The 17,065-nt window shown below is 42.9% G+C and overlaps 1 protein-coding gene across 1 annotated transcript in view; it reads left to right on the top strand.

Annotated features, from left to right (window-relative positions):
• Window positions 1-17,065, top strand: part of COL13A1 (collagen type XIII alpha 1 chain) — a 132,526-nt gene that overhangs the window by 15,561 nt on the left and 99,900 nt on the right. Inside the window, exons 4-9 of the mRNA XM_066621401.1 lie at window positions 4,862-4,897; window positions 5,904-5,930; window positions 9,936-9,962; window positions 13,566-13,592; window positions 13,725-13,751; window positions 14,601-14,627. Of these exons, the coding sequence (XP_066477498.1) occupies window positions 4,862-4,897; window positions 5,904-5,930; window positions 9,936-9,962; window positions 13,566-13,592; window positions 13,725-13,751; window positions 14,601-14,627 (171 nt within the window). The remainder of the gene's footprint in view (window positions 1-4,861; window positions 4,898-5,903; window positions 5,931-9,935; window positions 9,963-13,565; window positions 13,593-13,724; window positions 13,752-14,600; window positions 14,628-17,065) is intronic.

A 17,065-nucleotide genomic window follows, 5' to 3' on the forward strand; every position in this document is an offset into this window, starting at 1 on the left:
CCTGAGCAGATGGAACATCATTTATTTGCTTACTTAAATTTGTATCCATTCCTTTAAAGTGGGCTCCCAAAATCATTTGCAACATATAAATTCAAACAACAATTAAAAACAAAATCAACAGTATTAATTAAAGCCACTTCAGAAAACATTTGCTCAAGTCACAAATGCTAGTAATTTGGAAAAGGCACTAGCCCACTAAGGCCATTCATTAATCAAGACCCTACTGTCCTCCATCAAGTGACAGACTATACAAAGAAGGCAACTTTGCATTCTCAAGGATCATGTTTTTAACAGCAATGGACATCATTTGGTGTCATACTACCCCAATCAAGTATTTAAGCATTGACTCCCTACTACTCTTAATATATATTTTAACCCATAAAAATGTAGATATATGCAATGTTGTCACACATGTGTATCCAAACACTAATATTTTCCAGAATTTCAAAATTAAATACATGATAGCAAAGTTGTGAGACCCATTTCTCCAAATAAAACTGGCCACAGTGTTCAGAAAGGTTCAGAAAGCCAGAAAGGTACACTAGGCAGACAAATTTTACTATTAGCTACAAAGACAATACATAGGAAAGTATTAGCTGTGTATAGTTGAAACATATGGAACCTCCAGAAAGGGATTATTGGGAATAGACATGAGAAGTACGAGTTTGTTGTTCCGTCATCCTGTTGGCATTCCATACCATCTTTGTTTAGGTCTGTTCTGGCAACAATCTCTGCTTCAACAGTTTCCTTATGGATAAAATGAAAGAGGAGATATGAAAGCCAGACAAATGGGTCTGGGTGATCAAGACCACCATCACTTTGGATGCTCTGTATACAATACACAGCTGATTGACCAGCATTACAATGTCTCATTTTATGGCAATGTGATGCGGTAATGTAAAGAATTCCTATAAAGTGATCCCAGGCATAGCAAACAGACGAAAAGGACTAATGAGTGAACTTGAAGTTGTAACACACATGTAATTGATTCAGAGACTTGAGACAAGCTGTCTGGAAACCAGAGTAAACCCTTCTGTAGTAATGATTAGGCGTCTTCATTTCCCATCGTTCACACAAAACAAGACTGAATGGCTGTAGCTGAAGAAGTTGAGGAGAAATCAGAAACCCCATGTTTTTCTCCACCAAACTGATTGTATTGGAATCATGGAAGATCTGGCGAGGAGATAGAATGTGGTGTCTGCAGTGGCCCCTTTAAGAGTTAAGGCCTGGGCTTTCAGCAAAGGGTGTGCTGCACAGCTGCAGCTACTATAGGCAATGAGGTCCCTAGGGATATAAGGAGCACCTGAGGCAGGAAGGGTTTGTGGGTTGTAGAAGGAGTGCAGGTTGGAAGAGACTGGCTGGGCAACTCTGACTAATTTGATTGATTTACCTGGAATCTGACCTTGGACTGTGACTTGCTTGTATCTGGAAGGACTACTGCCTTTGTAACTGGGTTCCTGCAGTTTAAACAGGCAAGCTACCCTGGTGGTGGAGTCTAGTAGTACTGCAGTAGAGAACTGGGGCCATTGTTGGGGGAATGAAAGGGGAGCTAATTAGCTTATAGTGGGCATAAGTTCCCTAAGTGAGGCTTGGATTGGGAATCTGGCAGAACACTGATTTCCTGCCTGTTCCTTCAACACCAGTTATTTGTATAGATTGAATTTAAACCTATATCCTGATGGTCAGGTGTAATGTAACCATACTATTTCAGGAAGAGAACACCATCCCCCTTGATTGTTCCCTGTACTACATTTCACCATGTTACTTCTATATACTGAAGTGAGCCCAGCTCCCAAGGCTTCGATCACTGCAGCTTGCAGCAGGTTGACTGGTTTAAATGGCAAGTTTCCATCACAGACCCAAGGACTCTTGGCAGTTGATTGAGAAAAAGCAGGTAGTGAAGTGGGCTGAGAAGCAATCAGAGCAGCCACAGAAGCTTGTTGGGAAGGTTTACTAATACTTGTTGGAGATGCTGCAACCTCCAACCAGCTTGGAACATGAACTCTGTGGCACTGTTCGAGGCCTGAAATCTTTCTGTGTTGTGCTATAGAACACTGAAGTACTTGGGTTCAGGGGCAACAGCCAACTCCAAATCTGAGTATTGCTGTAGCATGGACAGAAGAAAAAACTGGAGAGTAGGAAAGGAAAAAAAAGTCTTTTTTACTTGCTGCACTTGACTGACATCTTGCCATATAGCACAGGGAAGAGAACTTTCAACCTTATTGTGCACATCTCCTCCTAACTCTAATTTTTCCTATAGGCTTCTAAAAGCTGTTAGGGACTTGAGTAAACCAATTCTTGCCCACATTATTTTCTGGTTGTTGTCTGGTATAACAGACTCAACTGTCCTGAACGTTCCATAGGTCCTGGAAGTCACTCAGGCTGCATCCTTGTTGAGCTATTCATTTGCTTTTCTCCTTTTTTAATTTATGAATTATTTTTTTCTGCATGTTTGGGGAGTCTTCTGAGGCTGCAGAACTCCTTGTCTTGTTTGCAAGTAACCCTGTTTCACTGCCAAACACAGAACTACCACATTCAATATTATAAGTCAAATAATTGTTATATTTGCCTCGGAGGGCACAATCCTAACCATGTCTACTCAGAAGTAAGTCCTATTTTGTTCAGTGGGGCTTACTCTCAGAAAAGTGTGGTTAGGTTTGCAATCAGAATCTCTTTCATCTTGAGTTGTTCCCTGGACCCATACAACAGTATTGATGACATATAATCTAAGGTTTTCATGGTCAGTACTGTTAGTATTTCAGTAAGAACTGTTTGGACTTATTGGCCATGGTCTATGAAGATTTTCATTTCCTAACATTTTGCCAGAACTATGGTAGGCATTTTCAAATTTTTGTAATCTTTGTTAATGAAAGTCCCAGTAAAGGAGGTTATGCAGATGGTTATAGAAATATTCCCTGTGAATATTGTGGAACCATTCCATCATTGTCTGACCTCAACCTATTTTTCATGGAACCAACACTACTATGAACAGATTGATGGTGTGGCCATGGGTAATCCTTAAGCCCTGTGGTTGGGAACTTTATATGGAGATGTTTGAAGCTACAGCTTTGAGTATGGCAGAATGCAAACCAATAGGGTGGTTCAGATATGTAGATGACATCTTTGCAATTTGGGGAGAAGGGGAGACTGAATTAAATCTATTTTTGCAACACCCTAACAGCATACACCCAGCAATAAAGTTTTCTAGGGAAAAGGGGAAGGAGGGAAAATTACCACTTCTGGATGTGTTGGTTTAGTTGCAAGGAAGATTGCACATTAGCAGCCCAATCCTATCCACACTTTCCTGGGAGTAAGCCCCATTAACTCTAATGGGACTTACTTCTGAGTAGACATGCATAAGATTGGGCTGTAGGACATTAGGCCTACAGAAAACCCACCTACACTTATAGATATTTACATAATATCTCTAATCACTACCTGAGACAAAAGAGAGGGGTGATCGACTCATTGGTGGCCCTGGAAAAGAGGATCTTGGAACCTCAACATCTCCCGGTTGAATTGGACCATATAACACAAACTTTACAGAAAAAATGGATATTCTGAACAAGAGATCAGGAGTTCAATGCAATGCTGGTGGCAGGATATTTCATAGGCAGTGGAACAATCTGATTCAAGAATAAAAGTCTTCCTACCATTCATAAAGAATGTGACAGACTGCATAGGTAGGATTCTGTAGAAGGTGAATTTGAGACCAATCTTTTAAGTTCACAGTCAACAAAAGACACAAGGGATCCCCTCTCCTTGGCAGGTGTTAATAGAATCCCATGTAGTTGTGGTGAAGTGTACATAGGTACCATGAGAAGGAGTGTGAGCACCAGGGTAAAGAACATGAGAGCAGAGCTGTAACTAGAGCAGAGCCTAAAGGTCATCTGCTAAGGAGGAGCAGTGCAAGACTGCTTCCCAGGGAGTCGCAGCTCACAGTTTGGGAATCTGTGCCCTAGGATGTCTATCATTTGTAAAGAACATGAGAGCAGAGCTGTAACTCGTGCAGAGCCTGAGGGTCATCTGCCCCAGGCACTCTGCTGGGGGGGGGGGCAGTGGCGCAAGACTGCTCCCCAGGGAGCCACAGCTCACATTTTGGGAACCTGTGTCCTAGGATGTCTATCATTTGTACAGCTTGTAAACATGTTCTTAAGTGGAAGCACCTGGAGTAACTCAGAACAATAACTACTTTGGGAGACTATGCTTCAGTGATTCACTAGAAGTGTACAGATTTGTATGCCTGAGTAAAAAAGAAATACAGGTTGAGTCTCGGTATTTGACTGAGTGACCCCTCCCTTCACCATGAGCTGCAGCCCAGGGGAGAAGAATGGATGAGGTGATCATCACTGCCATTTAGTATTCTTTCACATGCTCAGGGAAGGGAGGGGTCACTTGTCTCAGAGTGAAGCAGTTCTAAGGGCCTGGAGAGAGAGTGACTGATGGATTGTCAGTCAGCTGCCCTCTTTCACATTAAGGAGGCTATTGTTAAATGACTTTTTCCTTCAATTTAAAGGGCCCTTCCCATCGCATTGAGATAAAACCGTTGGTGAAAAATCTGTGGATAATTAAATTATACATGAATGTGTTGTCTGAATGTACTGATTCATATACTTTAGAGAACTAAAGCATATTTTTAGTGAACAGTGCTAAGCTTTCCAATACCAAAGAAATTACTTAATCTTATGCTACTTGTCCTCTGTATACTGCCAGGAAATAATCCTTCTGGTCGTGTAAAACAAGTGTACCTATTTTCATCGAGCAAATGATGGAAAGTAGAAAATCAAGATGCCTCGTGGAATGAGCACGTTACTGCTTCGTCTGTTTCTTCTAATCTCTTTTTCCACTTCATTCTATTCAGGGACAGCCTGGAACAAGAGGTTTTCCTGGGTTTCCAGTAAGTGGCACTGTTAATATATACTGTATGTACAAATGATATATTTTCAACTAAAGCTAAACACCTCTCAGTGCATCTGTACTAAAAATGGCTGGTTTGGGATTACATCATAGAAGAGATTTTACTGTTTCATTTTGTGATTTCATTTTTGCTAAATATGTAAGTATCATATAACAATCTTGGTCCTGCCATTTTTTTCACAAATAATTCAGCTTATAAACATTGCAACATCAAACTATAAAAATGCAGAATAATTTGAGTTAACTTCCAATTCAGTCAATGAAAAAAAGATAAAAAGCAAATTCTATAACTGAGATTAAAGATTATTAATGATTCAAGGAATCATTCAAGGAATCATTAATACGGATATATATGAGCATGTATTTTAATGGTTTACTGATGTTCCATACTTGCCTTTTTCTACTTTATAGTGGATAGAAGGCAGCCAAACTGTAAAATATTGCAAGAGCATTATTGTTTAGGCATAAATGTGAATCTAAACAAAAACAGTTAAATTGCCTTAATATTAAAAAAAACTTTCTCCTCAGTCAGCCTTTCTATTGTCTCATTAGCTTTTGATAGATTTTAGATATGCAAATATCGTGTTATAACTGACTTTCCCAGAAGAAAGCTCAAAGGACTTGCAAATAAAGCTGATCTATCAGTATTGCTATCTTTTGCTATTCAGGCTTGTGTAACTGCATAAAAGGCTGCATCTCCTGCTTAAACACTTCTGGATCTCAGTAGCATTTTGAGAGAGAGTGGAACTACCCTGCTCACACTGAGGGGTCCATAGCTTATCGGTTTCCTTCATGCCATAATATAGAGTAGAAGTTCTAACAATGGGCTGTAATATTCTTTGTGGCCTTTACACATCTATTTTTAATGTTTTGTATGTTCTATCTAAACTCTGCTGCAGATTTCATAGGTGGGCAAAAACATCCTCTTAATGGTTTGCTTGTTTAAGGACATTCCTTATTTCCTTTTTTCCCCTTCTTAATTCCAGGGCCCAATTGGTTTAGATGGCAAACCAGTAAGTGAAACTTTTTCTCTCTAGTTTTTGGTCTTGCTCTTGGTCTTATGGTCCAGTACTTCTCAAATTTCAAGATATCAAGAATGTTTATTTCAAAATGATTTATTAGGAATGTTTGACAATTGCGTTTGTAACAGCAACAGTGTGCAGAATTCCACAAATCTTGCCTTAAAGATTAAACACAACAAAAAATCAAAGTTAAGCTGCTTACGTTGCTTCATTAGTGACTTTTTTCATCTGCAATATGTTGAATTAAAACGCTCAAATTCTTGAAAGCTTGTAAGTATAGCAAGATATACAATGAATCTTCCATTTAATCAATGTTGATTTAACAGTCTTCAGAAGCAACAGACATTTGCTGCTCTGTTACAAACTCGTCCTATTTGTGTTGCGCATGAGCACCTTAATTTACTCTAGTACATTTGGACTTTATGGATTTTTGGCATTAATGGAAACTCCAGTATATGTTCTTCCTGCAGGAAAACTGCATAGGCTTTCCTTCTGAACCTTACAGAAGGGTTTGCTTCACCCTCTCATAACATCACCTATTACACCCTAGCATAACAGTACATATGATGTAACATCATCATATGATGTGATGATATGATACCTTGCAGGGTTGATGTAACATATCAACCCTGCAAGGTAAGGAGTATTATTCCTATATTGCAGCTGGGCAGCAGAGGTTGAGAGGTGTCCTAAGACCACCCAGTGAGTTCATGGCAAAGGTGAGATTTGAACTAGGGAAGTCCTGATTAACAGCTCACAGCGCAATCCTAACTTACCCCAAAGGCAGTGACCTAGGTGTGCTGGCATAGTGTAGGCCGTATCCAGAGGCAGCAATTGTACTGCATCCAAAAGTGCTGGGGCAGTTGGCTGGCGTAAACACCGAAAAGGGAAAAGGCACACAGGGAATGGGGAGGCACAGTGTCTGGGGCATGCCTGCGTAGTGCCCACCAGGCCACCAAGCTTGGGTGTCCCTAGCAACCAGGGCATGCCTGCACAGTGCCTATCAGGCGACTGAGCCCAGGCGTCCCTAGTGATCAGTTGTGCCACCACCAGGAGGACTGCAGGAGGGTGGCATGGACAGTCAGCAGGCCCACCACCCACTCCCACCACACACCCCAGCAGGTTGTCCTGGGCCTCCGGGCATCTGGAGGAGATGGAGATGGCATATGCTCCCTAGGGCTGCTGTCACTGCTGCCTCCATGTCAGCACCTTTGCACAGGTGCTGGGGCAGGCAGCTGACAGGGGTCTCACACACTCGCATCATGGCCCCAGCAGGGGCGCAGCACTGGGGTGCAGGTACGGGCACGTGCAGGGTGCTGCTCCTGGCCATGTGCAGGCTGCCACCCACAAGCACGGCATGGCTGGGAAGCAGCTTTCTCTGGGGTCCAGGCCCTGTGGTGTGTCAGGCACACAGCCATTTTCCGCCAGAGTCCCTTTGGCACGCAAAGATGACGTCATTGTGCCAAGGGGCAACAGGTGCGCCATGGTTGCTGCACAGCTGCCCATTGTTGCCTGTACACCAGTGGAACATTGCAGCCCAGCATGGCAGGGTGGCATGACAGCCCTTGCCTGGGCAAGTGGCCAGCAACCACTTGCTGCAAAGGTGGGCCAACCTCCCCCTCCCCCAGCCAGAGCACTTGATTGGTGGGTAGAGCTGGCCACCCTTGTCCTAAGGGGGTTCTTGTACGGGCAGGCCTTGCAGCTCCCATCCATGCTGCCCCCTTGTGACTGGTGTTGGGGTGGGCAGACATGGGACTGGACTTGTGGAGCTGTGTTGATCATTTTATTTCAGGTGGGACTGTGTGCTTGGGGACACTGTGTGCGGTGTGCTTGTGCAAACTGGATTGGACCTGTGCCAGCAGGGTTCCATAGGAACCTGGACCTGGAGACCTCTGTCAGTCTGAACAGCCATGGCAGCAGCCCCCTTCAGACCTGGAGACCAGCCTGGCAGCATCCTTCCCGGTGGGGGAGCATCCTGCAGGGAGAAAGAGAAAGAGCAAGCAGCAGAAGAGCCTGCAGCCTGAGCAGCCATGGTAGCAGCCCCCTTCAGACCTAGAGGCCTCCAGCCTGGCAGCATCCTTCCCGGTGGGGCAGCAGCCTGCAGAGAGAGAGAGAGAGAGAGAGAGAGAACACACAAGAGTGTGCCCACGTGAGCAGCAGAGGCCCCTGCAGCTGTGGCAGCAGCACTCTACTCACCTGTCAGCCCCTGTAAACTATCCTCCAGGGCAGGCTCCCTTGGCTAGCCCTGATGGGGAATGGGAGGCATCTGCTCACAGCCAACAGTTGCTGGGCTAGGTTTGGCAAATTATTGGGGGGGGGGGAGCTGCAAACCCACCAGCCTGCTGTTCATGGGGGGCTGCAGCAGCTAGGACAGCAGCCTGGACATCCCCCTTATATTGCTGCTGTGTGGGGCAGGGTTGCAGTGCCCCCCCACTGCTTACCTGGCTGGAGGGTCTGTTGGAGGACGCCTGCAGAGAGAGAGGAACTGGACAAATGGACAGACACAGTGAGCAGTCTGGTCAGTCAGCATCTGTTGTGTGTGCAAGCCCACTTCCAGTGCCTGGGTGAGGTGTTTGTGTGCAAGGAGTGCTCCCCATCACCTAAGCCAGCCCCCCCCCCACCACTTACCTGGCTGGAAGGTCTGTTGGAAGAAACCTGCAAAGAGAGGAACTGAACAGACAGACATGGTTAGCACCCAGTCCCTAAGTGAGGTGTTTGTGTTTCTGTGTTGGTATGTGCAAGGAGTGCTCCCCACCACCTAAGTCCTCACCTGAGAGGACAGGGTGACATAGCCCCAGGCCATGCACCCAGTTCTCTTAGGGAGTGTAGGCCCTGGGGCAGGGCTTTTATGAGGAGGCAGGTGCATCGTGATTGGTTGCCAGAGTTGGGCCATATCCTAACCTTGTCTGGCCGGGACAGTGGCTGAGCTGGTCTGTGACTGCTGTGTGTTTTCCCTGCTGTAGGCCCTTGCATTGACCCCTATGGGTCTCCTTGAATCTGCACCACCTCCATCAGTGGTACAGTGACCGTCAGCATCTGGGGGGGCGTCTGCCTGGGGAACAGGAGTTTGGATATGGCTCTGGTGCTCTGCTCTGCAGCATGCCTCCGGCACACCCTTGAAATGGTTCTTGCGCCAGGCTTCCTGTGTTGGCTCAGCACTTCTCCCAAGTTGCGCCAGCCCAGCGCCCGGGAGGGATTTGCACTGGCTCCCATGGTGCACCGGATGGTTACAGCACCACTCCACCAGTGTACCTACAGTTGCGCCAGCGCTTCCGTTCTGCCAGTGCAATTGCAGATTAGGATTGTGCCCTCAGTCTCCCAGTAACTAAGCCAGCAATTTTCAACCTTTTTCATCTCTCAGCACACTGACAAGGTGTTAAAATTGTCAAGGCACACCATCTGTTTTCTGACAATTGGCAAGGCACAGTGCACTGCTGGCAGGAGCTTGCATCCCACAGTGGCTCTGCTAACCAGTGATCTTCCCCCAAACTCCCACAGCACACCTGCAGACCAATCCGCGGCTCACCAGTGTACCACGGCACAGTGGTTGAAAATGGCTGCACTAAGCTATATGACTATCTCAGCATACCACTAGCTTAGCTACTGTGCTTCATCATCCATTACCCACACAGCAAATATTCTGTTTAAAACAATCCTTGCACAGCAGAGTGAGCAGTGGTCTTTTGTGTTCTAAAGAAAAGAATTTGTTTTTCCTGATGATAACACATGCTTTCTTCTCTAAGAAATTATTTCTGATCTTAGTGCATGAAGTAGTTACACATATTTAATTACCAGTGAATTATAAAATCAGTATGGAAGGAAACTCTGTGGTCACAAAATGTGGACAAATGTTGAACACCATAAACTGCAAGGCCACTTAATGGTGCTTTGTAGAAAATTACTGGGATTGTTACGGAAATAAAGAGTTTTAAAATAGCGCTTATACTTGTCATTGAAATGACAACACTTGAAACACTTTTTTTTTTTTAATTTCAGGGGCAACCAGGACAGAAGGGGGAAATGGTAATAAGACCTTGGTCTGCATTTACATGGGATTCTTATTGTATCTTGTGTCTAGGCTTTCAAGCCTATGATGGGACAGGAAGGCAGGGAGGATTTGGGTGGTCCATTTAAAAAAAAAAAAAAATACAAGCATGGACCTGGAATTGACCTTCATTTCTGTAGCTAGTAGCTTGGAAAAGCAGTGAAAAGTGATATGTGTAGGCAAATTTATAAATTACATTTATTTACTAGAAAACAGCACAGTGCTATTGCACAATTGGGTGACTTTTGCCATTTCTGCACAACCCTTTCCCCTGGTGCACATATGCAGCAGAGGGATTGTACCACTTCAAACTACATACATCTTTTTTAATGCTTCCCTATTTGTTATTGTTGTTGTTAACAGTATTTATATACCGCTTTTCAACAGAAAGTTCACAAAGCAGTTTACAGAGAAAATCAAACAAACAACTAATGGCTCCCTGTCCCAAAAGGGCTCACAATCTAAAAGGATGCAAAAGAACACCAGCAAACAGCCACTAGAAAAGACAGTGCCGGGGTGAGGAGGGCCAGTTACTCTCCCCTCACTAAATAAAAGAAGAGCACCCACTAAAAAAAGTGCCTCTTACCCAGTTAGCAGGGGTAAACTGGGTATGTAAAGAAAATCAGCATGTAAGAAGAAAATTAGCTTAGCAGGAAGCAAGCTGAGCTAGAACCTGGAATTCTCTCTCATGGGCTAGGAGATTTTTTTTTAAATTGCAAGGTGGGTTTTTTTTAAGGTGAGGAAGGATTACACATTGCCTTTCCCATCTGAAGTTCAGTAGTTCAGAATTCTAATTGTCCTACCTTAGGACCCTGACATCTCTCATTCCTGTCTCATTTTGATTCCTATACAGCCTGGCCTTACTGGCTTCATTGAAAGTTCTGTGTTTGATGTGAAATAATGTGAAGTGTTATGAAATATCTGTGGTGCAGCTAAGGGAGCGCAAGGGGTAGCAGTTTCACCAGGCATCAAACTTTAGGGGGCAACAAGCTGAGCTTGAAACTAGTAACCAAAATTGTGAAAAAATTGGTTTGTACAAATTATACCATCATGTTATATATCACTGGAAAGGTAATACAGTGCAGAATGCAATGAAACAAACCTCATTGGAATATCTGTATTCTATCAAAAGTTATGGCCAACTAACCAGAAAATGAAAACACAGCTGCCTTATGGAACAGAAAGTGGTTTTTCTTAACTCAAAACTGACCTATGAGACTGATTTTTCTGAGAGCCAATGATATGTTATATGATACAGCATTGAACCAATAAGGTGTTAATATGAGTCAGCTCTCATTTCCATGTATTGTAATTCAGTTGCCCTGCTAACTAGGTAAAGAGGTACTTTTTCAAGTGGTGCTCCTCTTATATTTAGCAGGGTGGAGAATAACTATCCCTCTTCAGCCCAGCACAGCCAATCTCTAGCCAATAAGGGGAACACTTTTAATTTACTTAATTAAATTTAATTTTGTCATGGGGGAGGCTACAAAATCTTTGACCCAAGGTAGCAGGTAGATGCATTAGCTATGCCACTGACTAGGGATGGTAGCAGTGCAAGTGGGTGGCGAGTTTCTGGGAGGAGAAGGCAGTTTGTTCCCCAATTTTCACTTTTTTAAAAGCCTGGATGTGACTTAACTTCTGGTTGTGACATCACTTCCAGGGCATCATTTTGAGTTTGGCACTGGGCTACATGATCATTAGCTACGCTACTGCTGTGGTGTCACTTCATGTTGCAGTTATCAGATGAATATGCACATGCAAATCAACCCATGGTGTGTGTGTTTTGATGACTGAATTTGCATATACTGTAGTCCCATTCATTAGTTACAGTGAATGCAGTTACCTTCATGACCTTAACTTGCATTTACTATTTCTAGCACTTACTATTTCTTTTTATGGCTCCTGTATTAAGCCATAGCTCCTGTATTAAGCCATAAAAGCACACAGGATTAAGTCACACTGGAGCAACCTACAGCCACAAGAAACAATGGGAGTTTTACTTTTGACCTTATTACAGTCTTGTAATCTCACTAATATCAGTGTGATTCACTCCTAGGTAAGGGTTGTTAGTTGTAGGTCAATGAAAACCAATAGAAAGTGTTTTTGTTTTTAAAAAAATGCATAATTGGGATCTAAATTGTGGAGAAGCAAAGCATAAAAGCCTCCTTACTCCCACCATTGCTTTGCTAGGTTTCAAGGTACTCTCTGTACATTATTAATTTTTTAAAAGTACACACAAGTACACACACACCCACATTGGGCCCTATTTTGGCCTTTAGGCAGATTTTTTTTTAACTGTAAGAGTAACGTGTAAATTGGTTTATGGAATTAGCATATACTTTATAGAAAATTGTGAATGTGTGCTTTCAACACATCGCGAGAAGAATTGGGTTGGGGAAAAATGTGCAGATAATTTAGACAAATCAGTTGGATCAATGAGAAGTTGTGTTAGAATATATATTTTCATGATCTCTCTCTCCCCCTCTATATATATACACACACACCATATTACCATAAATTTTTGTCACGAAACCCACAAGGTTTTGAAAATCAACTGTTCACAAAATTATTCAAGACAGTAACTTGGAAAGTGCAGTTAGTAATAGCTAGATGCAGGCCATTTAACGTACCTTGCTTGTAACTGGACTCACTTTGACATAATTGATACCTGGTCCATAAATTCTCTCTACCTTGTTAATTCTGCTGCCACCCTGTGTGTCTTGGCATGGTCTAACAAAGTATCTTATTTCAGTATATGGTTGAATTCCTGGTTCTGCTAGAGTTATGCCTTTGCTTTCAGTGTAGCCAGAGTTTTACCCTCTGTCTAAAACAGAGTGAACCACAGGATATACTACGTACTTCTCTTCCTCTCTGAATTAATGAAATAATCCCACCCTACAATCTATCAAATACTGGAGGCCTGTGGTCTGGCAAGCTTTTGCTTGATTTGGCATAAAGCCTATGGGATTCTGATTTAGCTCCATTGCTCAAATTAATCATCACACTGCTTCCTTTTACTCTGTTAATCTACCTTATGTTCACTATTGTTTTGTGTTGAATAGACAGCCCACCAGCCATGTGTTGTAGCCTGCCAGATGCTTGATAAAGCCTTGTTTTTATAGTCCCGGGCAGGCAGCAAAGAAATGTAGTCTATTGAACTATTGATGGACTTTCCCAGCAGGGTCAGGCATCAGGGGTTGGTCAAGCACTGGCCAAGGTCCTACCTAGCTAGGCTAACCCCTGGACCTTCAGCACTGATGGTGTGTTTGTACTCAGTGAGTTATTAAAGGGTGCTAAAGGATGCCATGGGAGGGCCCAGTGCAAGGCGTTGCTCTAGAGCCTGCAGCAACCAGCTGTCAGCACTGTTTCTCACAACCTACATGTAGAGGATGTAGGGTCCAACTATGGTGTGCTGCCTGAAGGATCTGAAATAATCACAAGTTTCAGCCTGTCTCTATTTCTTTTTTGGTACACCAGCGTTTTATCTCAGGTTACATGCATTGCCGTATTTGTCATATTGCTCATTTTGTTTATTTGTAACTTTTTTTGCTTGTTTCCTGTTCTCTTCCCTCCCCTTTTAGGGCCCAGCTGGTCCTAAAGGGCAGCCAGTAAGTACTTGTACTAACATCTACATTCTGTTCATGCCTCTTTTTGGCATTTTCTACCACCACTGGAAATTCTGTATGTTTTGCATACATATACAAAACATAGGTATTTATTTTATTTTATTTTTTTAATAGGGACTCCCTGGACAAAAAGGAGAAAAGGTAAGATTGCCCAGGCTAAGCCTCAGCAGCTGCTATGGGTCAATTTGGACCTGCACCAGCTTGATCACTGGCACAAGTTTGAGTTGATCTGTGCAGGCAGATCAGGCCCAGGAAGGGGCTCAGGATTCAGCATGTGCTGCTGCCACTGAATCCACCCTCCTCTCTGGTTTCTCCACTATGTTCCGCCTTGCCTGTTCTGGTCTTACCTGGCCTGGCAAGTATTCTGTCATCCACTGGTGCATGGGAGGCCACTCTGGCCTCCCTGCCAGCGGGCCTGCAGCATTCGCCAGCAGAGGCTACTTTGCAACTGCCATAAAGCAACCTCCTCTGGCTCAACACTCCTGCTGCTGCAGTAGTAGGATTGGGCCGTGTGGCTAACACATCTTGGAACTCACTGCTCATGTAAAGAAGAACCCAAAATCAAGATCCATGGTAGCTTTATTTTAGCAATAACCTTCGAAATATTGTCGTCTCATAGGAACATTCCAGTGAAATTTATCCTTGCCAAGAAAATACTGATTACAGAGAAATAAGCTAGTTAGATAGGAAGGTCTGGAGTTATTGGTAAGGGAGCATCAGTCCATATTGCATCTAAAGTTGGACAAAATAGTGTCAGGACAATAATTTTGAATCAAAACAGTCCACAATTATTTAAATCGTACAACAGCAACTATTGAGGCTAATTCTGTGGTAAGAACATTCCCAGTAGGTTTAAACCAGGATTATCCCTGCTGAAACTGCTATAATCATGCCAAAATGCACCTGCTATGAACCTGTCCCTTTAAATTTATTTTGGTTTACAATGATCATGATTTAAACTATTTTCTTTGTAATCCTCTTCTTTTGCAGGGTCAATGTGGAGATTATCCTCACAGGGTAAGCAGACCTTTTTTTTTTTTTAAGTGACCTTCCTTATTCCTTTGTTTATTTGAATGGCTTTTATGGAAATAAGAAGTGTGTCTACTAATAAGGCCCATTGCTGGCTCTTGCAATCCTCCCTCCACCCCAGTGCCAGATATTTTATTCCCTGACTTACCTTATTGGCAGAGAGAGTACATTTTCCAGAAAGTATTTCAGACTGCTGTTTAACTATTCTGGGGGCTATAACCAACCCCAAAAGAACATGATATATACGTAAGCCTTCTCAATCTTCATCTGTACCATTTCTTACTCCTTGAGTTTTCCATCCATAAAGGAGTCAAGTTCTTCATGGTGGCTTTGTGAAGATTCATTTCTCCTCCCTGTGTGACATTGTGAAGTTCTCTTCTCCTCTGTGTGTGTGTGTGTGTGTGTGTCCTAATTTTTTTAGGATTTTATTAAAAGAGCTTTATAATGATAGCTCTGCATATCCAAGGTATTGGGGTCTGAATGACCCTAGCATGATGAAGGCTCTCATTTAACACCACCTGCCTATTTTATGTTGATGCAACCATTTAGTATTGTTTTTTTGTTCATACCTTCAAAAGATTTTGAACTGAAGAAAAAAGAGAATGAGTAAGGTATCAGAGGGTCACCTAGACCCCATGGAAATTAATTTGAGGGTCTTTACAGACTCCAGATACAGCCTCTATATTTCTACCCTATGGACTCCCAGGACATGCCTTGCAGGAGCATTTGCATAATCCAGCCAGGGGAGTTGCCAGCCAGCCAGCTTTACCAAGCCAGGCAAGCAAGTATGAGCAGTCCTGGCTCACCCCCAGCTTTTTGTCAGAATAGACATCAGAAGATGCCTCCTATTTACCCAGCCCACACTCAACCTGCCTAAAGTGACCAAACATTTAATACAGAGAAGACCTTAACCAAAAACCACCCTAACACCAACACCAGTCTGGGATGGGCAAAGAAGTTGTCAATCACCAGCCAATCAGATTGTCAGCAAAAAATTCCTATCCACCTCAGCAACAAGGACCAACATAAACATCACAAAATGTATAATGTAGCTCAGTGGGTGTTTGTTGTGTTCGATCCCACCCACTGTCTCCCAGAGGCCTTTGGAGGGCCAGAAGGCTGTGTAAAGCCCTTGGAAGGTCGAAAAACAAGAAGGGGATAAAAGTGCTTGGCATTGGCAAAAAAACCCCTAAAAATAGTTTAAACTGTTCAGTTCCTTGCATTTGCTAAGGACAGGGTTCCTCACCAAGGGAATTACGTTGTACTACAGTCTCCTGGGACAATTGCTATAGAAATCTCATTGTTTTGCGAATGCCAGTTAATTTGCACCCCTTGGCTGCTAGAGCTGTGAAGAGGGGACATTTGTGTGTGGACAGTGGTAACATTTATTTTGTAATTAATATCACTAAACTCAGGAACTACCCAATTTATCCAGCATGAGTATCAAGTAGGAAAGGAGCATATCATGATGCCCAGAGGATAAAAACAATACATTTAACCAGATGTAAACAAATACAAATATTCATTTCTGGGAAGCTATGAAAATACATTGTACATGGGGCTGCAGTGATAATGGGGGCAGAAGCTTAAACACATTCCATTTAGCTTTTTAGAAGTTCTATGTTAAATGGATACAAGATTTGGCCCTCATCCCATAGAGGTGTGGAACTACTTGTAGTCCAGGACTCTGGTATGAAGCAAGCATGTAGATAGTTAACCTTTTAGAAGTATCTGCATAGGGTGGGGGGTGGGGGATAACAAATTAGTTGATTGCCAGAGTGTTTTGGCCTGTTCACTTACAATTAAAGAAAGCCAACTGTATTTATTTAGGAAGGTAGTGCCAGCAGACTGCCATGGTTTTTGTTTGTTTTTTTAAGCTAAAAGCATTGTTTGCTTAAGCAACTTGTTGGGCTCAATTACAGTGCTTGGCTTCAGGCTGTCTACACCGACCAAGATGAAAAGCCATAAAACGTACCATATGATGACAAAGAGTGTGGCAACCTCAACTTATAATCACTAATGGATACTGGGATAATAACTATTTAAGAAATTCCATCATCCCTCAGAATACAGGATGCTCTTCTTTCTTGGGATGACAAGAGTGGAAAGTAAATCAAATGGATTATAGGTTGAGGTGCAGAAGCTCTGATGAAGTATTGCAAGGAAATTGTGCCTTGAGCTTTCCTGTGCTATGCTCACTAACCCACAACCTGCTCTTTCTGGGGGTGAGGATTCTGAGGCCTAAGAACTGCAGCCGGCAGCGATAGAGATTTTAAGACTTCAATCAAAATTATTATGGGAATTTCAAGTAATTTTCTTGTTTTAAAAAGTAAGTTGTTTGACCTCATGGTAGTGGTAAAAAATGCTTTGTAAAGCTTCTACACAAAGATATTTGTTTAAAATGTCATAACATTTTTTAAAATTAA

The sequence above is a fragment of the Tiliqua scincoides genome, chromosome 3 (genome assembly GCF_035046505.1).
Source record: "Tiliqua scincoides isolate rTilSci1 chromosome 3, rTilSci1.hap2, whole genome shotgun sequence".
Classification (NCBI taxonomy): domain Eukaryota; kingdom Metazoa; phylum Chordata; class Lepidosauria; order Squamata; family Scincidae; genus Tiliqua; species Tiliqua scincoides.